General features: G+C 59.2%; 1 protein-coding gene across 3 annotated transcripts in view; it reads right to left on the reverse strand.

Annotated features, from left to right (window-relative positions):
• Positions 1-1,475: 1,475 nt before the first annotated feature.
• Positions 1,476-17,359, reverse strand: part of CRHR1 (corticotropin releasing hormone receptor 1) — a 46,156-nt gene continuing 30,272 nt past the window's right edge. For 2 of the 3 annotated variants that reach the window (XM_045489320.1, XM_045489319.1), the window contains exons 4-13: positions 13,935-14,020; positions 8,035-8,141; positions 7,185-7,305; positions 6,802-6,955; positions 6,444-6,504; positions 4,268-4,340; positions 3,927-4,012; positions 3,563-3,698; positions 3,341-3,382; positions 1,476-2,771 (exon numbers count right to left, since the gene is read on the reverse strand). In XM_045489320.1, coding sequence (XP_045345276.1) covers positions 2,631-2,771; positions 3,341-3,382; positions 3,563-3,698; positions 3,927-4,012; positions 4,268-4,340; positions 6,444-6,504; positions 6,802-6,955; positions 7,185-7,305; positions 8,035-8,141; positions 13,935-14,020 — 1,007 coding nt within the window. In that variant the 3' untranslated portion in view covers positions 1,476-2,630. The other variant, XM_045489321.1, reaches the window with a different exon arrangement.

Here is a 17,359-nt window from a genome sequence, read left to right on the forward strand (position 1 = left end):
CCCACAAGCTGAACCTCAGGGCACAGTGACCCTCAGAAACCCTATCTGGGGGCCTGCCCTCACCCTGGACCTCCGGGGCCGTGGGCTGGGAAGGGTTAAACTCTGGGCACCTGCTCCAGGCGGCCCCTCCTCCCTTACCATCTCTGAATGGGAGGCGAGGCTCATCTGGACCATGCCCTGACTGCTCAGGGACCCTGCAGGCAGCTTCTTTGGGGACTATCAGCCTCTCTTGGAGGTGTCCTCTGCTCTGGGCCTTGCAGTTGTTTGCTGGCCCGCGTCTTGGGGTGCTGAGTGCACAGCAAGAGCTCAGAGGGCACCATCAGCCACCGCAACCAGGAGGCTCAAGCAGGAGAGAGGGTGCTGCCCCAGCTTGGCCCCTCCGGACCTCTGGTCCATGCAATCCCCTGACGATGTCCCCCACTCCTCCCGGGCTCCTCCGTCCTTGGGAAGCGCCCGTCCCCACAGCCTGGCGTGTGCAGGAGAAGCCTTGCTCTCTCACCTCATTGGGTGAAAGGCAGAGTGGAGAAAGGTGCCTCAGTCATGGCCCTGTGACACTCAGCAGGCGCTTCTGGTCCCTCCTGGGGTAGACGCGTCCCTCTCCAGGGCTTCTCTCTCACCAACCCCCCCTCCGTTGCTCTGGAAGCTGTCACCCTATCTCTGTCCTGCTGCCCTGGTCCCCTCCCAGCGTCCCTGGCTGGAGACCCAGAAGTGAGCCCCAGGCCAGTGGAGAGCCCGTGTGGGACCCCCTCCCCTGCCCTGGTAGTGCAGGCTGTGGCTCCCACACACCGCTCTGCCTGGGCCTTCGGTCCTGGTCTCGCGGCCTGTGCGGCTGTGAGGCTGGGGGAAGTGCAGGGAGATTAGCGCCCCCAGGGAGCAGCCTTCCTCCCAGATGGCCCCTTGGATGGGCTGAAGGCGGGTGCGCCCCACTCCGGCTCCCCACGCTTCTGCAGCAGGATTACGTTCCAGCCGCCTGCAGTGGTGGCTGTGGTGTGGCCATCGCCCCCTTCCCGCTGCCTCCCTTTCCTGCCCTCATGCCCCCACCTGCTGCCTGTGCCCCCCTTCCCTGAGTTGGTTCCGGGAACCTTGTCTCTGGGTCTGTTTCCGGGACAGTGTCAAGGCCTCCCTAACTCTGCTTCCTGCTGCCTTGGGGCTGGGACACATTCCTGTCTGGTATCCTTGCCATACTCCTGCTCAAACTGTCTCCGTGGCCCCCATCCCATCCATGGTGTCCTTGGCCAGTACTGCTCACCCATGGCCCTTCTCTCCCTATGACTCACCCCTTCGAAGAGGCGTCCTTATCGGCTGGGCTCCGCTGACCCGTGCCCCCAGCGGCTCACCTAGCACCCCAGCCTGGTGGGTGTGAGTGGTATCAGGTTTCCCAGCCCCACAGTGGCCCCGAAGACTGCAAAGTGGCCTCCGTTTCTCCGCTGTGCCCTTCCCACCCACCCCCGCACAGTCCAGACCTTCACAGATGCTGGTAGAAAAGATAAATATTATTATTTACAGCAGCCATGCCCTCACAGCTGACACCCTTATCTCCCAAAGCCCTGCTCTAGTGGCCCAGGACCTCTAGACACGGGAGGGTCCAGTGGGGGCTGGCTGGTTGCCCCTAGAGTCACTTGTCCTGCTCCAGGATGCTCAGGCAGAGAGAGGCCAAGTACCTTGCCCCTTCTATCTTTGCTTAGCTAATCACGATGCCCCAGAGGACATCCGGGGGCCACAAACTCCCTGTGACCAGCAGAGAGGCTGTCCCCGGGGCCAGACCACTGAAGCCAGCGGCAGGGGGGCCCTGAGTAGCCTCTGTCCCCTGATGAGGAGACTGGCTTTGGCCGAGGCACACCCTGGCTCTTGCTCACCAGCCACGTGGTCACCCTCCCACCCCCGTCTTTCCACAGAGGGGGAGACACCAGGGACAGGAGGTGCAGAAATCAGGGTGCAAATATTATGTGTGGCCAAGGAGGGGGAGCCTGAGTGGCCTGCGGGGCAGTAAAGTTCCAATGGTGCAAGGCAGCAAGGCAGGGCGTTTCTGCTGGAAGTGCCACAGGGCCAGATGAAGTTTCGGTGGCTGGGGAGGATTCTAGTGGCGCGGCCGATTGCCTGATGATGTCACCTGATCTATAATGACATTGCCAGGGCTTCTGCCTTGGTTCCCATCGGTATTAGAAGGCATTGCCAACACCCGGAGGCGCCATCACGGTGGTTGGGATGCTGTCACAAGAGTTTCCCATGATGCCCCTGGCAGCAAGGACAGGCCCCAGGTCTCCAGTGGGCTGACATCTTGTGCCGTGGGAGAAGACACCTTTCGGAGGGACCCGTGTGCTGCTTTGGATTTCCACCTGGCCACTTCTACTCCATTCTGATGTCGCCTCCAGGGGGGCCTGGGGCAAGGGGGAGCCAGGAGCCGTGGGCCCGGCCCAGTCTTTATAGGCTATTTCCCGTCATCCCCTGGCCCAGACTGGGTCTGCTCTCATAGGCTGAACTCCCGCTCAGCTGGGGATTCAGCGAGGGGGGACCCCCCCACCCAGGATGTCCGTGCCAGGTGCTTCTGGGGGCACAGGGTGTGGGAAGGCGCTGATCCCCTCCACAGACAGGGCGGCTGGCTGAGCCTGGAGACCGTCTTCCCCTCGAGCTCAGACGGCCGTGGACGGCTTGATACTGTGGAAGCTGACACGGGTCGGGGAGGTAGGGATGGACATGGCGCGGGCCACGCGGGCACGGATCGAGTGCTTGTCTTGCCATCGATGCCACCTCTTCCGGACGGCAGAGCGGACCTGTGGGTACAGAGCGGAGCATGATGTCCGAGCCCGGGTCTTAGGTCCCACCCCTCCCTTCGGGCTGCCACGAGCAGCTGTACGTGTGATGGGTCCACAGGTGCTCGGGACACAGGTGTGAAATGCACGGGCCACCCGGGAGGTGGTGACATTCACATCGCCAATGTTGTTTATTTGCAGATTTGTTAGAGGAGGGGAGCCCTTTGCTCATCCGCACGAAGGCGTCATACGGCCTTTGCCGTGAAGAGTTCCTACCTTCAGCACGCATGCACGCCCTGCCCAAGGGCTCAGCCCTTCCTGGTTTCAACAAGCCTTTTCATAGACTCATTGATGAGGCTGAAGCCTTGGCTGTGCCAAATGCCTATGGGGGCAAAGGAGTGGGCTTGTCACTCCAGGAGCAGAGTGGGCAGGTGGCAGGGACCCTCCTGCGGCTCCCTGCAGCATCCCCATTAGGGACCCAGGGGCGGGGAAGAGATGGCTGGCACGTGGAGGGCAGGAGGGGGCTGCAGACAATCTCGAGTCCCAACAGGCCCCCTCCGTCCTGAGCTCTGGGACCCTGGCGTCCTTACCTCACTGTTGAGGAAACAGTAGAATACAGACACGAAGAACCCCTGGGGTGGACAGAGAAGGTGGGTCAAGGGCCTGCGGCAGGTGTGGCCCCACCCAACCTCCAGGCCACCACCCCCTTCCTCTCCAGAGCCTCCTGCCCCTCCAGAGCCCTGCCTGGAAGAATCCCCACTGAAGGAGGTCGGGGGACAGCCAGGGCCAGAGCGAGGGGCGGGCGGTGGTACCTGGAAGGATTCCAGGAAGGAGTTGAAGTAGATGAAGACGACCCGGGAGACCTCGTCCTCCCCGGGGTTCACAAAGAACAGCATGTACGTGATGCCCAGGAGGGGAAGCAGCACCAGAGTGGCCTTCACAGCCTTCCTAAGGTGAGGCGGGGTGGGGAGGCTCAGAGTCACAGCCCATCCCGGGACGGGTGGTGAAGAGGGCTGGGCCTGGGGGCAGGGTGCCGGGTTCCCAGGAATGTCTGAGACAGGGAGCCAGGGTTTCGGGAGGGACTGTTAGACCTGTCGGGGGTGGGGGGAGACCCTGGGTCAGAGGCTGGGCTCTCTGAAGCCCTCGGGATTGGGGGAGGGAGGCGGGCCGGGTTACCTGTACTGAATGGTCTCAGATGTGGTGGACGCCCGGAGTTTGGTCATGAGAATGCGGACGATGTTGAAAAGGAAGATAAAATTGATCTGTAATTTGAGCACACGGTGGGATGGTGTGGGCGTGTGTGTGTGTGTGTGTGTGCAAAATGTTGGGGGGAGGGCGGGTGGACGGGGCAGGGCCTCGGCCGTCTCAAGTCTGCTCTTGGTGCCCCTACTTCTCTCCCTCCACCTTCGTTCATGCTTACACATTCCTGGCCCCGTGCCCCCGCCTCTAGGCATGGGGACCCTGTCAGTCCACAGGAGGCACCCTTCTCTCCTGCTCCCCCCCACCCAGGTTCTTACCAGCAGGACCAAGATCATGGGGCCCTGGTAGATGTAGTCAGTGTATACCCCAGGCCTTTTGCCAAACCAGCACCTAGAAAGCCACAGAGAGAAGGTAAGGGGGGAGGCCCTCTGGGTCCGGTTTGGTGGCATGGGGAGGGGCGGTGCTTGGCCAGGGCAGGACTGGGGCCAGAAGCCAGGATCTGGGTGCCTCGATTCCAACCCTGGCAGAAGGTCAAGATTCCACCACAGTGCCTCAGTTATTCCATCTGCAGAATGGACACCACGCTATTATGAGATGTAAAGCTGGATACACGCAATGCGGCAGGGAGGGCAATTGTGGACCAGAGCACAGAGCGGCACAGGCAAGGGCTCAGCACACCACTGCTCCCCTCTGTCCCCACTGTGGCTCTGGCACAAGCCCACTGACTAGTGGTTCCTGCCCCTGTCACGCAGTGGTTCCCCCACAGCTAATGACCTCTGAATCTGTTTAATTGCAGCCTCAAGGCAGAGATTCCACAGGCTCCACCTGCTGGAGAGGCAGAACCGCTTTTCATCTTCTTGAATGTCCCTCCAGAAATCTCTTGGGGGGTGGGGGATGGGGCACATGAGAAGTCCCATGTCCTTGTGCAGAGACAACGGCCCCCAGGGTATACAGACCCACGGTGCCTGGATCTCATGATGCTTCCATAAACCAGACACTGAGATTTTTATGTGAAACCTCTTGACCTTTTAAAGGTTTGAAACAAACTCAGGGTTTCGAAAGACACCAGGGAGACCAAATGCAAGCCGCCTGGGGCCAGGTCTAGACCTTAACCCCAGGGTCTACAAATTCTTTCCGGCGTCTCACACCTGGATCCCTTCTGCTGCAGTGTCAGCACCTTACCACTAGATGGCGCTCCAGAGCCACTCAGGCCGACTTTCTTAACACCAGGCGTCCCTTTTCCCCCAAGACGCAGACTCACACACACTGGGTCTTCCTGTCCTCGCCTGTAATCACTTGCCCACCTGCAGGCACAGGCACCATCGCCCAGGGTTTACGATGCTCCTGCACCGGACCCCAACATCCGGAGCGTTATTGCCAGGCCCCCCAGGGGTGTCTGCAGCTGGCCGCTCTCCCAGCCCAGGCCCCCACCCTGCCCCCTGTGCCAACGAAGGGAGAGCCCGCCAGGCGGAGTCAGGAAGGATCAGCCTGGTAAATATGAGTATCATTTCCCAGGCTCCTTGTCCAGCCCAGTGAGGTTGTGGGCGGCCCCCTCCCCTCTAGGAGGGCGGAGGGGGGACTTGTCATTGTGATGGAGATCAGCTGGAACCCCACTCAGACAATGGGCCCCTGAGAACGCTTTGGCACGGAAGGTGCTGGCACCTCCCAGGCTGTCTATAACCATATTTTCTGCCTCTCTCAGTGATTCTCAATCTTAGCCCCTAAAATTCCCGGTGCTCACACTCCAGACCACCACCAGATGTAAGCGTCCCACCCTTGGGAGGTCAAGCCTGGGCGTTCGGACTTTTTAAAGCTTCCTGGATGATTCCAACATGAGCCAAGGCTGAGAATCACTGCAGCAGAATTCTAATTTTCAGGGGCAATTGGGAACACCCGAGACCAAAGTCATCTCAGGACGTCAGAGCTGGAGGCTGGAAGGACCCTATGAGATCATCAAGATTAATTTCTACAAAACCCATGGAATCTTTTGTAAAACAAGTCTTAATATTTTTAGTGCCAGACATTATTCTAAATGCTTCCATATACAGGAACGCGTGTCATCCCCACAAAAACCCTTTGCGGGAGGCACTGTTGTTAGGATGCCCATTTTACAAATGAGGAAACTGAGGCACACTGGAATAACTAGCCCAAGGTCATATAAGTACTTAATGACGGGTCCATGATTCAGAACCTGGGCAATCTGACTCCAGAGACTTCCAGGAACACTTATGCTGTTCTATATGGCGTGAAATCGCAAGATGGATACAGGAGCCTGAATCTACCCATCCAGCCTCACCTAGAGCACAGCACTGCTAGGGATCCTCGGACTGAGTCCAGCCCCTAGCACTCTCCCTGTATGGACGAATAATGACCCTGACTGGGCAGGTGATGTGGCCGAAGGTCCTCGGGGAATGTCAGGCAGAGCTGGGCCAGGAGACTGGACCTCGGGGCTCAGGGGGCCCTGAGGGCAGCGAAGGGCAGGAGGTGACTCACTTCTCATTGTCGTAGTACAGCTTCCCAATGGCCCAGGCCACGATGATGGGGAAAGGCACACCTGGGGAGAGACTGGCTGTCACAGAGCCCGTCGGTGGGGTCTGGAGGACGCAGGGCTGGAGGACCCCAGGGCAGCCCAGGGTCTAGAAGTGGGCAGGGGTTCCCCAGGGTCGAGCTCATACTCACTTGCCCAGCATGCCTCCTTCAGGATGTTCCTGCTGCCCCCCATCCCCAAACGGTGCTCACCCCACCGCCCTGACCTGGCTCCGGTCTCCCAGCTCCCCCCTGCCCCAGCCAGCTGGCCAGATCTGGGTGAGGAGCGGGGAGCCCGGCTGGGGCAGGGGGCCTGTGCGCTCACCCCAGCCGATGCAGATGAACATCCATTTGCGCAGCCGGTCGGTGGAGTAGGTGAGCACGATGGCCGTGTGCAGGTAGCAGCCCTCCCCGAACATCCAGAAGAAGTTGGTCACGTGGAAGTAGTTGTAGGCGGCTGTCACCAACCTGCACCAGCCCTGCCGCCCCACCCCCACCCAGAGATGACACTGAGATGGGGGACAGGGGTGTGGCAGCGGCGGCACCCCACCCTGGGCTTGGCGCCTCCTATCGGCCAAATTCAACCCCCCCCCCCCCCCCGCCGCCCCTGCCCAGGGAACCGCTCCTGTTTTACTGGGCCCCTTTCCCACCAGGGCAGTCCCACCCAGACCCTTCCCCTGGCCGTGGGCCTAGCCCCCCAGGACACACCACATTGCTCTGGTGGACTTCGGGGCTCATGGTGAGCTGGACCACAAACCACGTGGCATTGCGCAGGATGAAGGCCGAGACGAGGTTCCAATGGATGATGTTTCGCAGGCACCGGATGCTCCTGTGGGGGCAGCAGGGGAGGGGGGGTGACGGGAACCAGGGGAGGAAAGGAGAGATGAGGGACAGGCCGCCAGCATCACTCTAGCCCAGGCGTGTGGATGGGGAAAGCGAGGGCAGGGCTGACAGGCTGTGTCATACCCGGAGGTGGCGGCAGGGGCCCTCCGGATGCCCCCAGGGCCCTTCCGACCTGAGACCCACCCAGACCTAAGCTTGGTGGCGGAGCTGGCCGCACTGCCAGTGCTCCAAGGACCCGGGGCTGCTGAAGGGGGTGCTCCCATGGCCCCCTCCCCTCCCCGCAGCTCCCGGGTCAGAAAACACGAAACATAAGAGGTTTCCAGTGGGATGACTCCCTCTGAGCCTTCAGTCCTGATGCTCAGCTCCTGCTCCTGCCCCCATTCCTGGCACAGACCTGCCTGGCATTGCCACCTGCGTCCTTGGCAGTAGTTCTGGACCCAGGCAAGTCCAAGCTCAAAGGCCTCCACCTTCCTGGCCTCCCAAATGGGTGCATCTTGGCAAGGGTGTGGGTGGCCTAAGGTGAGCCCCGTAGCAGCTACTGGGCTGGGGGGGGGGGGCAGAAATGACCCTGCCAGAGGCTCCAAGAGACCTGGGGCTCCCGTATCTGTCACCACCTCCCACCGAGGTGAGGGGGCAGGGTGCCCAGTGCCGGCCCTCCGGCATCTTACTTCTGCACCCTGCTCAGGGCCTGGGGCCAGCACTGAGTCTTTCTCACCTGAGCCGCAGAAAGAGGACAAAGGCCACCAGGAGGGCCACCAGAGAGACGCAGTGGCCCAGGTAGTTGATGATGACAGCAACATGGTAGTGTACCTTGCTTTTCTTCTGAGGTAGGAGAGAGGGACAGACGTGAGGCTCCCACATAGCTGCACCCCTGAACCCACTGGACACGTGAGGATAGCCCCTTAGGTGGCCGAGACGGGGTTGATAATGATCATAGTTATTCCCCTTCCTGAGCCCTGACTATGGTCAAGCATGGCCCTGGAGCAGGGCCGTCCAGTTTGAGACCGTGTCTGTCTATCTGTCCCTGAATCCCATGCCCTGCCCACTGCTCCGTGCTATTAGACAAATCCCAGCTAACTCGGGTCTCCGCATCACACAGGGTTCCCTGCTCCACGTAAATGAAGACGTGTGCACAGCCCTCACGGTTCCATTCTGTCCGATCCCCAGGTGACCCTCCTGGGCACGGACACCAACCCTCTAGGACTTTTTTCCTCATCCATTTCTTTTTTTAAAAAAGTTTATTAAGTTTATTTATTAGAGAGAGAGAGAGAGCACAAGCAGGGGAGGGGCAGAGAGAAGGAGAGACAGAATCTCAAGCAGGCCCTGCACCATCAGCACAGAGATCCACGTGGGGCTTGAACTCATGAACTGTGAGATCAAGAGACTGACACTTTCACTGACTGAGCCACCCAGGCGTCCCTCCTTCACTTCTAAGTTGAGCCATCATCTCTTTGATTACCCAGAATCCCTCCTCGCGGAGGGACCCTACCCCTAGTGGCCACGGAAGGAAGGGCAGTTGCATCCACAGAATCATTACAGACCATAAGAACTCTCTAGGCTCCAGGGGCGCCTGGGTGGCGCAGTCAGTTAAGCGTCCGACTTCAGACAGGTCACGATCTCACGGTCCGTGAGTTCGAGCCCGGTTGATGGCTCAGAGCCTGGAGCCTGTTTCCGATTCTGTGTCTCCCTCTCTCTCTGCCCCTCCCCCGTTCGTGCTCTGTCTCTCTCTGTCCCAAAAATAAATAAACGTTGAAAAAAAAATTAAAAAAAAAAAAAAAAACTCTCTAGGCTCCATAACGCACTTTCCAGGTCCTACCCCTGGTCCAGGGGGTCTGCTGGGAATGAGCGGGACCCCTCCCGGGATTATAATGAAGCCCCCCCCCCACCCCCCGCCTCAGTGTTACCACTTCATTCACTGCATAAAATAAAGGAAGCTCAGAAGTGCTGTGGTCTCTTCTTTCCGGAGTAAGTAAGCTCCCTGAGGCATGAAGCCTTTCCACGTCCAGAGTGTTTTCGTATCTCTTGTCTCCTCAACCCGTTAAGGCCACCATGTAGAGGAGCTGGAAGGGGGTCTATACCTTATTTTGCAGAAAAACAGGCCTAGAAGTATGTTGACTCATTCAAGGTCCCTCAGCCTGAAACCATCTCTTAACCAGCACGTGCAGACTGGCAAGGTGCTGAGACTGCAGATGTGGCCACCCCCTAATGGGGGACTGGTGGTCCCCATTGCCCAGCTTTATGCAGATTCTGCCCCCCAAGAGCAAAGCCCCTCTTCACCCTTTCCTGGGTCCCGAGAGGGGCCCACGGTAGAGCTCCAAAACTGTGTGAAGGAAGGACAAATTTTGTTGAAAAGCAACCGGCTTCGCAAAGGGTGGGGGTGTGAGGGGGTCCCTGTTAGCACCTCCCTCCCCTCCCCTTCTTGGGTCCTGGGGTGGGGCCAGGCCATGAGTAAGTTCACAAAGGTCACGTTTGACCTTTTAGAGCCACTGAAGAGCTCCTGGCTCTCCACAGACCTTCCTGTCGGAATTCCAGAATCCATGGGCATCAGAGCTGGTCCTAAGGGATCGAGTCCAGCCCTACTCAATTTCCAGATAAGGAAACTGAGGCCCAAACTCACTCACCCAAGAACAAAGGATGTACCTCTGCAGCCGGCCACCTAGCAGGCACCCGAGAAGAGGCTGAGCCCTCCCTCCCCTGCTCTTCCCAGAGCCCACCACACCCCTCCTGAAGGCAGGTCCTCACTGAAAACCTCTGAGGTCCAGAAGGCCCAGGAAGCTCTGTTCTAAGGGGCTGGTTTGGAACATGGCAGGAAACCACATTAGCGGCTCAATTTAGAAGGGTTGAGACCCACTGAGGTATAAATGGGGACAGACAACAGAGAGGTGGGGGCAGACAGAGAAGCGGGAGAGAGGGTGGGGGGAGAAGGGGAGTGGAGGGTATCTATTGGCATCGTGCAGATGGGAAGGGTCTTTGAGAGTCTGGCATAGAGCCAAACCCAGAGACTCCAGAAGATATGCACACATGCAACCTGTCTGGAGCTCGTACTTAATTTCCTTAAATCAGGGGCGCCTGGGTGGCTCAGTGGGTTGAGCGTCCAACTTCGGCTCAGGTCATGATCTCGAAGTCCGTGAGTTCGAGCCCCGTGTCGGGCTCTGTGCTGACAGCTCGGAGCCTGGAGCCTGCTTTGGATTCTGTGTCTCCCTCTCTCTCTGACCCTCCCCCACTCATGCTCTGTCTCTCTCTGTCTCAAAAATAAATAAACATTAAAAAAAAATTTCCCACAAATCCATGCAGCGAAGCCCCTGGGTGATAACACTACCTGTGGAGCTAGAACGGCGTGATGCCCCAGCTTTGCTCACTTGCCCAGGTGGGCAGCATGAACAGGACATGCAGGGAACCCCTTCACCGCCACCTGCCATCAGCCACACCCACCCCTGGACCCCCACAGCAGGTTGACCCTGGGTCGTTTGGTTGGAGGAGGGATGAGTGGGATTTATTAAGCACCTACTGTGTGCTGGGCACTGTGCCAGGTACTTTACAGATGTCACAGCTTTCCTTTCTCACAGTGGCCCTCTGAGGCTGTCCTTCTGTCTCTGTTTCTCCAGCTGAAGAGGCTGCGTGATCAGCCCAAGCTGCCTGGCCAGCAATGGGAATCCAGGTCGCCTTAGAGACCTCTCCGCCCTTCTACCCCATGGTGCCTCTCTGGGAGACAAGCAGGGACTGAAAACAGACGCCCAGGACGCTCGGAGGGGCTAATGAGAGGTTTACTCCCCCGAGGATGAAAACTGGGCCAAACCATTCATGGGGGCCGCCTCTGGGTGACTCCTCCGGCTACAAGGCCCTGTGCTGCCTCCTGCCACACCAGCCTGATGCAGCCTGAGAAAGGGCAGCCTGTGAGGTGACAGGGCAGAGAGCCCAAGGAGACTGCCTGAGACACGGCAGGGCCACCCCAAGAGATGGCGAGCATTACCAGGAGACCTACCAGCCGCTCAAGAGACAGCTGGACACCCTTCGACATGGTCAGCAATACTGAGACGTGGTCAATGACACCCACAGAGAACGGCCAGCAATATCCTGAGATGTCTAGTGATACTTCAAGGGACCCCAATGACACCTGGGAGACAGCCACCATTAACTGCAGAAGCGGCCAGGATACCTGAAGGACACAGCCAGCCCCTGGGCACCTGACCAGCACCCTGTCCCTGTTCCGTTTGGAGACCTAGGGCCGGCTGGTGCCCTGAGGAAGGTGGCACAGCGTGACCCTAGGGCAGCGGCCCCTCCACCGCACCCTCAGTGACCAGAATCCAGTAAGTAACGAGCGTCCGGACGACTTCCACCAGACTCTGCAAGACATGCCTTGTCCCCAACGGTGGCAGCGTCAGACCTGTCCCGATGCCTGTTCAGGATGACTCAGTGCATCCTCCCTGCCGGGTCCCCGCTGCTCTTGTCCAGTATCCCAGCCCTGGTGTCTCTCCCGCCCCCGGGCCGTCCTGCTCTGTGGCTCCTCCTCGCCAGCAGGTTTCCAAGCTACTCCCTCACCCCACCGGTGGGCACTCCAGCCCCTTGTTCCTCCAAGTGGGGTCCCCAGACCAGCGACACCAGCATCACCCAGGAGCTTGTAGGAATCTGAAGACACAGAATCTTAAGCCCTGTCAGACGTCTGAATCCTCGTTTTAGCAAGAAGCCCCAGTGATTCTTAAGCGTTTCAGAAGTTCTGGTCCAACTAGCATCGCTGTGAGCAGTGAGCCCCAGCCCACAAGCCTACACCCCAGAATCCCTTCCATGTCACCTCACGATGTGCCCCAAGGACCAGGCTCCCCAGCTCAGTAGAGTGTGGGGGAGGGGAGCAGATTGTGTACAAGTGTCATGGGAGCGGGGGATGAGCCTGGGCAGTGGGGGGGGAGGGTGTCACTGCAGTGAAGGGAGACAGTGTCCGGGGGCTGCTGGTGTGGAAAGCGGGGGCCAGAGCAGGGTGGCACTGGTGGGGGGTGGTCAGTGCCATTGCCCCAGGTTGGGCCACGGACTAGTTGGGAGCTCGTCCCCTGGTGGTGGTGGCTGTAGGCCGTCTCCTCCCTGGCCTGGCCTCTGGGAGCCCTCGCAAGCCCCACTTCACAGACAGACCTTCTGCAAATCCATTATCTGCAATCCCCTAGGGTGTTGGTGCTTAATTAGGGCTTAGCCCCAGGCCCAGAGTGAGAAGCCTGCTGCTCCATTAATTGGAGACTTTTCCTCTTCTCCATAGCTTGGGAGTGGATGGGGGGGGGGGGGGTGCGTCTTGAGAGCGGGGAGGGGTCTGGCGAGGCGAGAGGCTGGCAGAAGGGAATGGCATTTTCAGTAATTAAATTAATTGATTACCCAGAATGCCAGGCAACCCGGCCAGCAGGAGCTGCCGGGGAAAGCAGGGTGGGGGGGGTGGTGGGGGGTGGGTTGTTCCCAACAAGTCGGTAACCAGAGGTAGGGGTGGCTGTGTTACCGGTCTCCTCACCAATGACCCCCACCTCCCTCACCCCAGGTGAGAGGAGAGGCAGAGAGGTGGCAGGTGGATGGAGCGCCCTCCAAGGGCCAAGATGCAGGCAGACATCTACCAGGGGGCAGACACTGTATTACTCCCACCCCTTTCACAGACCAGGAAGCTGGGACTTGGTGAGGCTCAGTCTCCTGCCTGGGGTCACATAGCTTGTGTGCTGGAATCAGAATCCAAACCATCCACCTCCAAAGCCCGTGCTGTCCCTGTTGCACTGCCAAAGAGGGGACTGATGAGAAGCTGGTGTTTCCCCAGTTCTCCTTCTGCCCCGGACCCCACTGGTGGAGAGGCGGAGACAGACCCCTGTCATGGCAGACGGGGTGGGAGCCACAGGGTAGCCAACTAGAAGGACCGGGCTTAAATTCGAGCAGGAGGGATTTGGGTGGACCATGAACTTCTCCTGACGTTTGGGGGGCTCCCACGCAGGGGGGAGGCTGGGAGCCGCTGTGCTGTCCAGCTTTGCTCAGGTTCAAGAAGGTGACAGACGCCTGCCCCTCAGGGGTGGGGGAGGGTTATTTGTTTTAGGCCAGGAGGCTGGCCACCCGACCTACAGTTGGAGACACATCATCCGCCTCAGGCTTTGCAGACCCGCAGGTCAAGGTGGGGTGCAACAGGGGGCTGGAGATGTCTTGCCTTCGCTGCCTCCCCCACAGCATCCCCCTGTGGGCGTGAGCTGGGCTCTAAGAGGTGTGCTGACCCGGCTTTCTGCCCATGAGCCCCGCCTCCTTTCCTTCCACTTCCTCTACTGGGCACCAGGTAAGGAGCTCCCCACGAGGCTGAGTGGTCTTCTCACCCACCCCACAAGCCCAAGTCTTCTGGCCCAACTATGTTTCCTGACCCCACTTCCCTCCCCCAGGCTGGACCTGGATGTGCAGCTCAGGTGGGCGGTGTGGAGAACGGAGGAAAAGCCGTCCCAGTGCATGCAGACGGAAGGAAGGGAGGAACAAGGACCCAACTCATCTGTGTCAGAGCCGGTGGCTGCCCTCTTGGCTCCCCTCCCCTGGAGATGGCCACTCGACGGGTCGGGTGCCCGTGCAGCAGACCCAGATCTGAGCTGGGGCCTGACCCACCCTCTACACGGGCAAACTCACCTCCCCACTGAGGATCTCCTGGCATTCCGAGTAGTTCACACGGGCGGCCCAGCTGCCATTGGCCAGGCACTCCCGGTAGCCGTTGTCTGGAAAAAGGAGAGAGAGTCAGAGTGATGCGTGGGCTCCTCTCCCAAAGAGCAACCCAGGCATCTGTCTGTGTATTGGGCTGTCCATCTATCCATCCATCTGGGCCAACACAAGGGCCTGCTTGCTGGGGGCTCTGGGGTTGAAGTTGAGGAGAGAAGCCACCTGCCTTTCTGCCCACCGGCCCCATTGGGGGCTCAGTGACGGCCCCAGTGCCCGCCCGTGGGACCAAGGCTCTGCCCACCCAGGTTGCCATGATCATGTTCACGGGACTGGCCCACGGGCAGGCTTGACCAGCTTACTGTGGCTGTCCCCTTGCAAGGCCTTATATGGCAACACACTATGTGGTAGGTGCCCTTCTGAGAAACGTGGCAACAAAAAGGATGGTGGGATCTGATGAGTCAATCCCCCGTCACAAGGCTGGGCGTGATATGGCGGAAGGGTTTGTGGTGACAGCTCGGATGGCATAGTGAAATGACGGTTTTATATGGTGACTCTCCGTGGTGAGGTTTCCCACGGGGGGCGGGGGGGTCCTCACGTGGCAACGTTTCACATGGGGTGGGGCTCGCAGAGCAGGTGTTGGGGAAGGTCCTCGTGGTGACGTTGTTCTACGGCAGGATTTATGCTGGAGGGTCATGTGCTGGGCTCCTCCAAGGTGAAGGCCTCTTAGGACAGAAAGTGACAGGTGGCAGGAGTGTGCTGGGGGATGTCACGGGTGGTGACCCTCACAGGATCCACTACAACCAGCTCCCAGCATGGCACGTAGCACTTGGAGGAAAAGGCAAGAGGGCAGCCCCAGGAGGTGTGGGGGTCTGTGCAGCCACCACCCTGGACTGTGGCCCGGAACCTGTCACCTTCTAAAGAGATGGGGAGCAGCCTTGTGATCTGAGCTGAAGCCTGACAGCAGCGGGACAAGAGTGAGATGATGGGGTGGGCGGGGGGGGGGGGGGCGGGGGGCGGAGATGTGCCTGCCTCCCGGAAAGAGGGCGCCATGGTCTGGCCTTCAGGACCACAAGGCTGAGGTCTCTCTAAAGTGCTCCCTCTGGGCTCTGCATGCCAGTGGGGAAATGAAGCTAAATGCATTTTTCAAGCTCTGCCCAGCTTCCCTACCTAGCTGAGCTGAGCCCTTGGGCAGAGTTGCCGAAGGAGCTGCTGATTCTCTCCTAATTGCTAAATAAGGGATAAGCAACCAGAGGGCTGAGGGCGCAGCGACTAGGATTTCAGGAAGGTCTGGAAGGAGGCGAGGAACCAGGGGGAATCCAGTGTGTCTGCCACGGACGGGATGTGTCTGGGACCACAGGCTGCTCTGGGGTGTCTGCAAAGGAAGGGACTTTGGGCAGAGATCGGGTTGGCAGAGGCATGCGGGTGGGGGAGGGGAGAGAGGGATGGGGTCTTGCTTTAAGCAAGAGCATGGCTCTTAACCCAGGCCGCCTCGGTTCAAATCCTGGCACCACTGCTTCCTAACTGCGTGACCTTGGGCAAGCCACACAACCTCTCAGCTTCCTTACCTGCAAGAGAGGAACAAACTTCACAAGGGCGCCTGCCTCGATGGTTGAGCGAGCATTTTTAAGTAACATGTGCCGAGTGCTTGGGGTCTACCCGGCTCGTAGTGTGAGCTATTATTTTCATTATTATTGTCTCGGAACTGTTGCTTGTGTAACCTTCCATGAGATTCAGGACATGTCACTGATCCCTATCAGAGTGGGTACTGGCTGGGGTTACAGGAGATGCCTCCTTGACTCAAGCTCCCCTTTGGCACCCCGCGTGTCGGCGGGGGGGAGGGGGGCAGCCTGGAGCCCTCTCAGGACAGGTTATCCGGAGGGAGCAGGCTTTGGCGGGAAGGGAGGAGGTGATCCTGAAAAGAAACACGCAGCGAGTCGTTGCCAGGGAGGAGGCGACCTCCTTGTCTTTAATTGCTGAGCTGAGCAGTCCTCCCGGAGAGTCTTGGGAAAATGGATTATTTTTGGAAAAGCTTCCCATCCCTTTGAAGATCAGATACAGCAGGAGGAAGGGCATTTCGGAAAAGGTTTGGAAGTCCTGGCAGTGCCTCATCAGCAAATGAATTAATTAGGGCCTAACGATTAGGTACAATTCTGGGTTCCCGGTCACTGCTGATTACACGGGCATATTCCTCATCTTTCTGGCGCTGGGGGAGTCTTCCGGCCGCGCCTCCACGTCCAGGGACCATCGCCCAGCTCCTCTCCTGGGATCAGAGAGGGAAGAGCAAGGGAGCAGAGAGAGCACCTCACTCAAACCTCCCTCCCATCCTGCAGGTGGAGAAACTGAGGCCCAGTTACGGGCGGAGCTGGGGCTAGAACCCAGGACTCCCGGCTTCCACTTGAGGCAGGGCTGGCTAATCAAGCAGCACGTGCCCAGGCACCAACGCCTTTATTGGGGTCACACCAAGTCACCTTGGAGACAGGAGTGGACGGAGCTCATGGGGAGTGGCAGGACTGTAGCCACAGAGAGCCTGGCCGGCCCCACTCAGGAGTGTGGACTTGACCATGGAGGCAATGGGGAGCCGCAGAAGGCTCGACTCCAAGCAAGGGTGTGACAGGGTTAGACGCTTGGACCGGGGCCGTGGCCCCGGCGATGGAGGGAAAGTAGTCTTGGACGTGAAAATCACTTTGGAGGTGAAGTTGAAGGATCTGGCAACTGTGGAGACACAGAAGGGCCTCTCTCTTCCTGGAAGCAGCCTCCCTGTCCCCACCACGCATCAGCCCCAGTGCCGCCTCCTTCCTGGGAGCTCCGGAAGGACTGGGCATTGTGGCATTGTGAGTGGAGCTGTGGCCCTGCCTGGCGCTTTGTGACCTCAGACGGCTGTCAGCCTCTGCCTCAGTTTCCTAATTGTGAAATGGGCCCTACTAAATTTTAGGCTCCGAGCCTCAAGCTCGAGCCCCGAGCTCTCTTCTTAGGTCCTTCTGCCCTTCCCCCTACCCACACTTCTCCTCGCACCCACTCAGTCTTTCTCCTCTCAGGGTCCAAGATGTGGTTGCAGACACGTGAAGCCGTGTGGACTGGCTCCCCGCCCTAACTGAAGCCTCCCCAGGGACTTCCCACCCCTCCTTGGTTGCAGCCACCAACCCTAACCCCCTTATGTAGCTGGTAAAGCAGAGGGGGCAGAAGGAGGAATGTGGGAGTTCTGAGCTGAACAAAGTCTTAGAAGCCATGCTATCCAGCCTTCTCCATCGTCAGACCAGGGGCCAAGGGCCGTAAGAGGGGGAAAATGTGTTAAGGTCACATGGCAAGTCTCCGAGTGAACCACCCGGTGTTTGTGGTCACCCTCGGTGCCCCCGTGGGCCTCTGAGCTCAGGCTCACCAGCCCCAAGAACCCACCCCTA

Source organism: Leopardus geoffroyi, chromosome E1 (genome assembly GCF_018350155.1).
Source record: "Leopardus geoffroyi isolate Oge1 chromosome E1, O.geoffroyi_Oge1_pat1.0, whole genome shotgun sequence".
NCBI lineage: Eukaryota > Metazoa > Chordata > Mammalia > Carnivora > Felidae > Leopardus > Leopardus geoffroyi.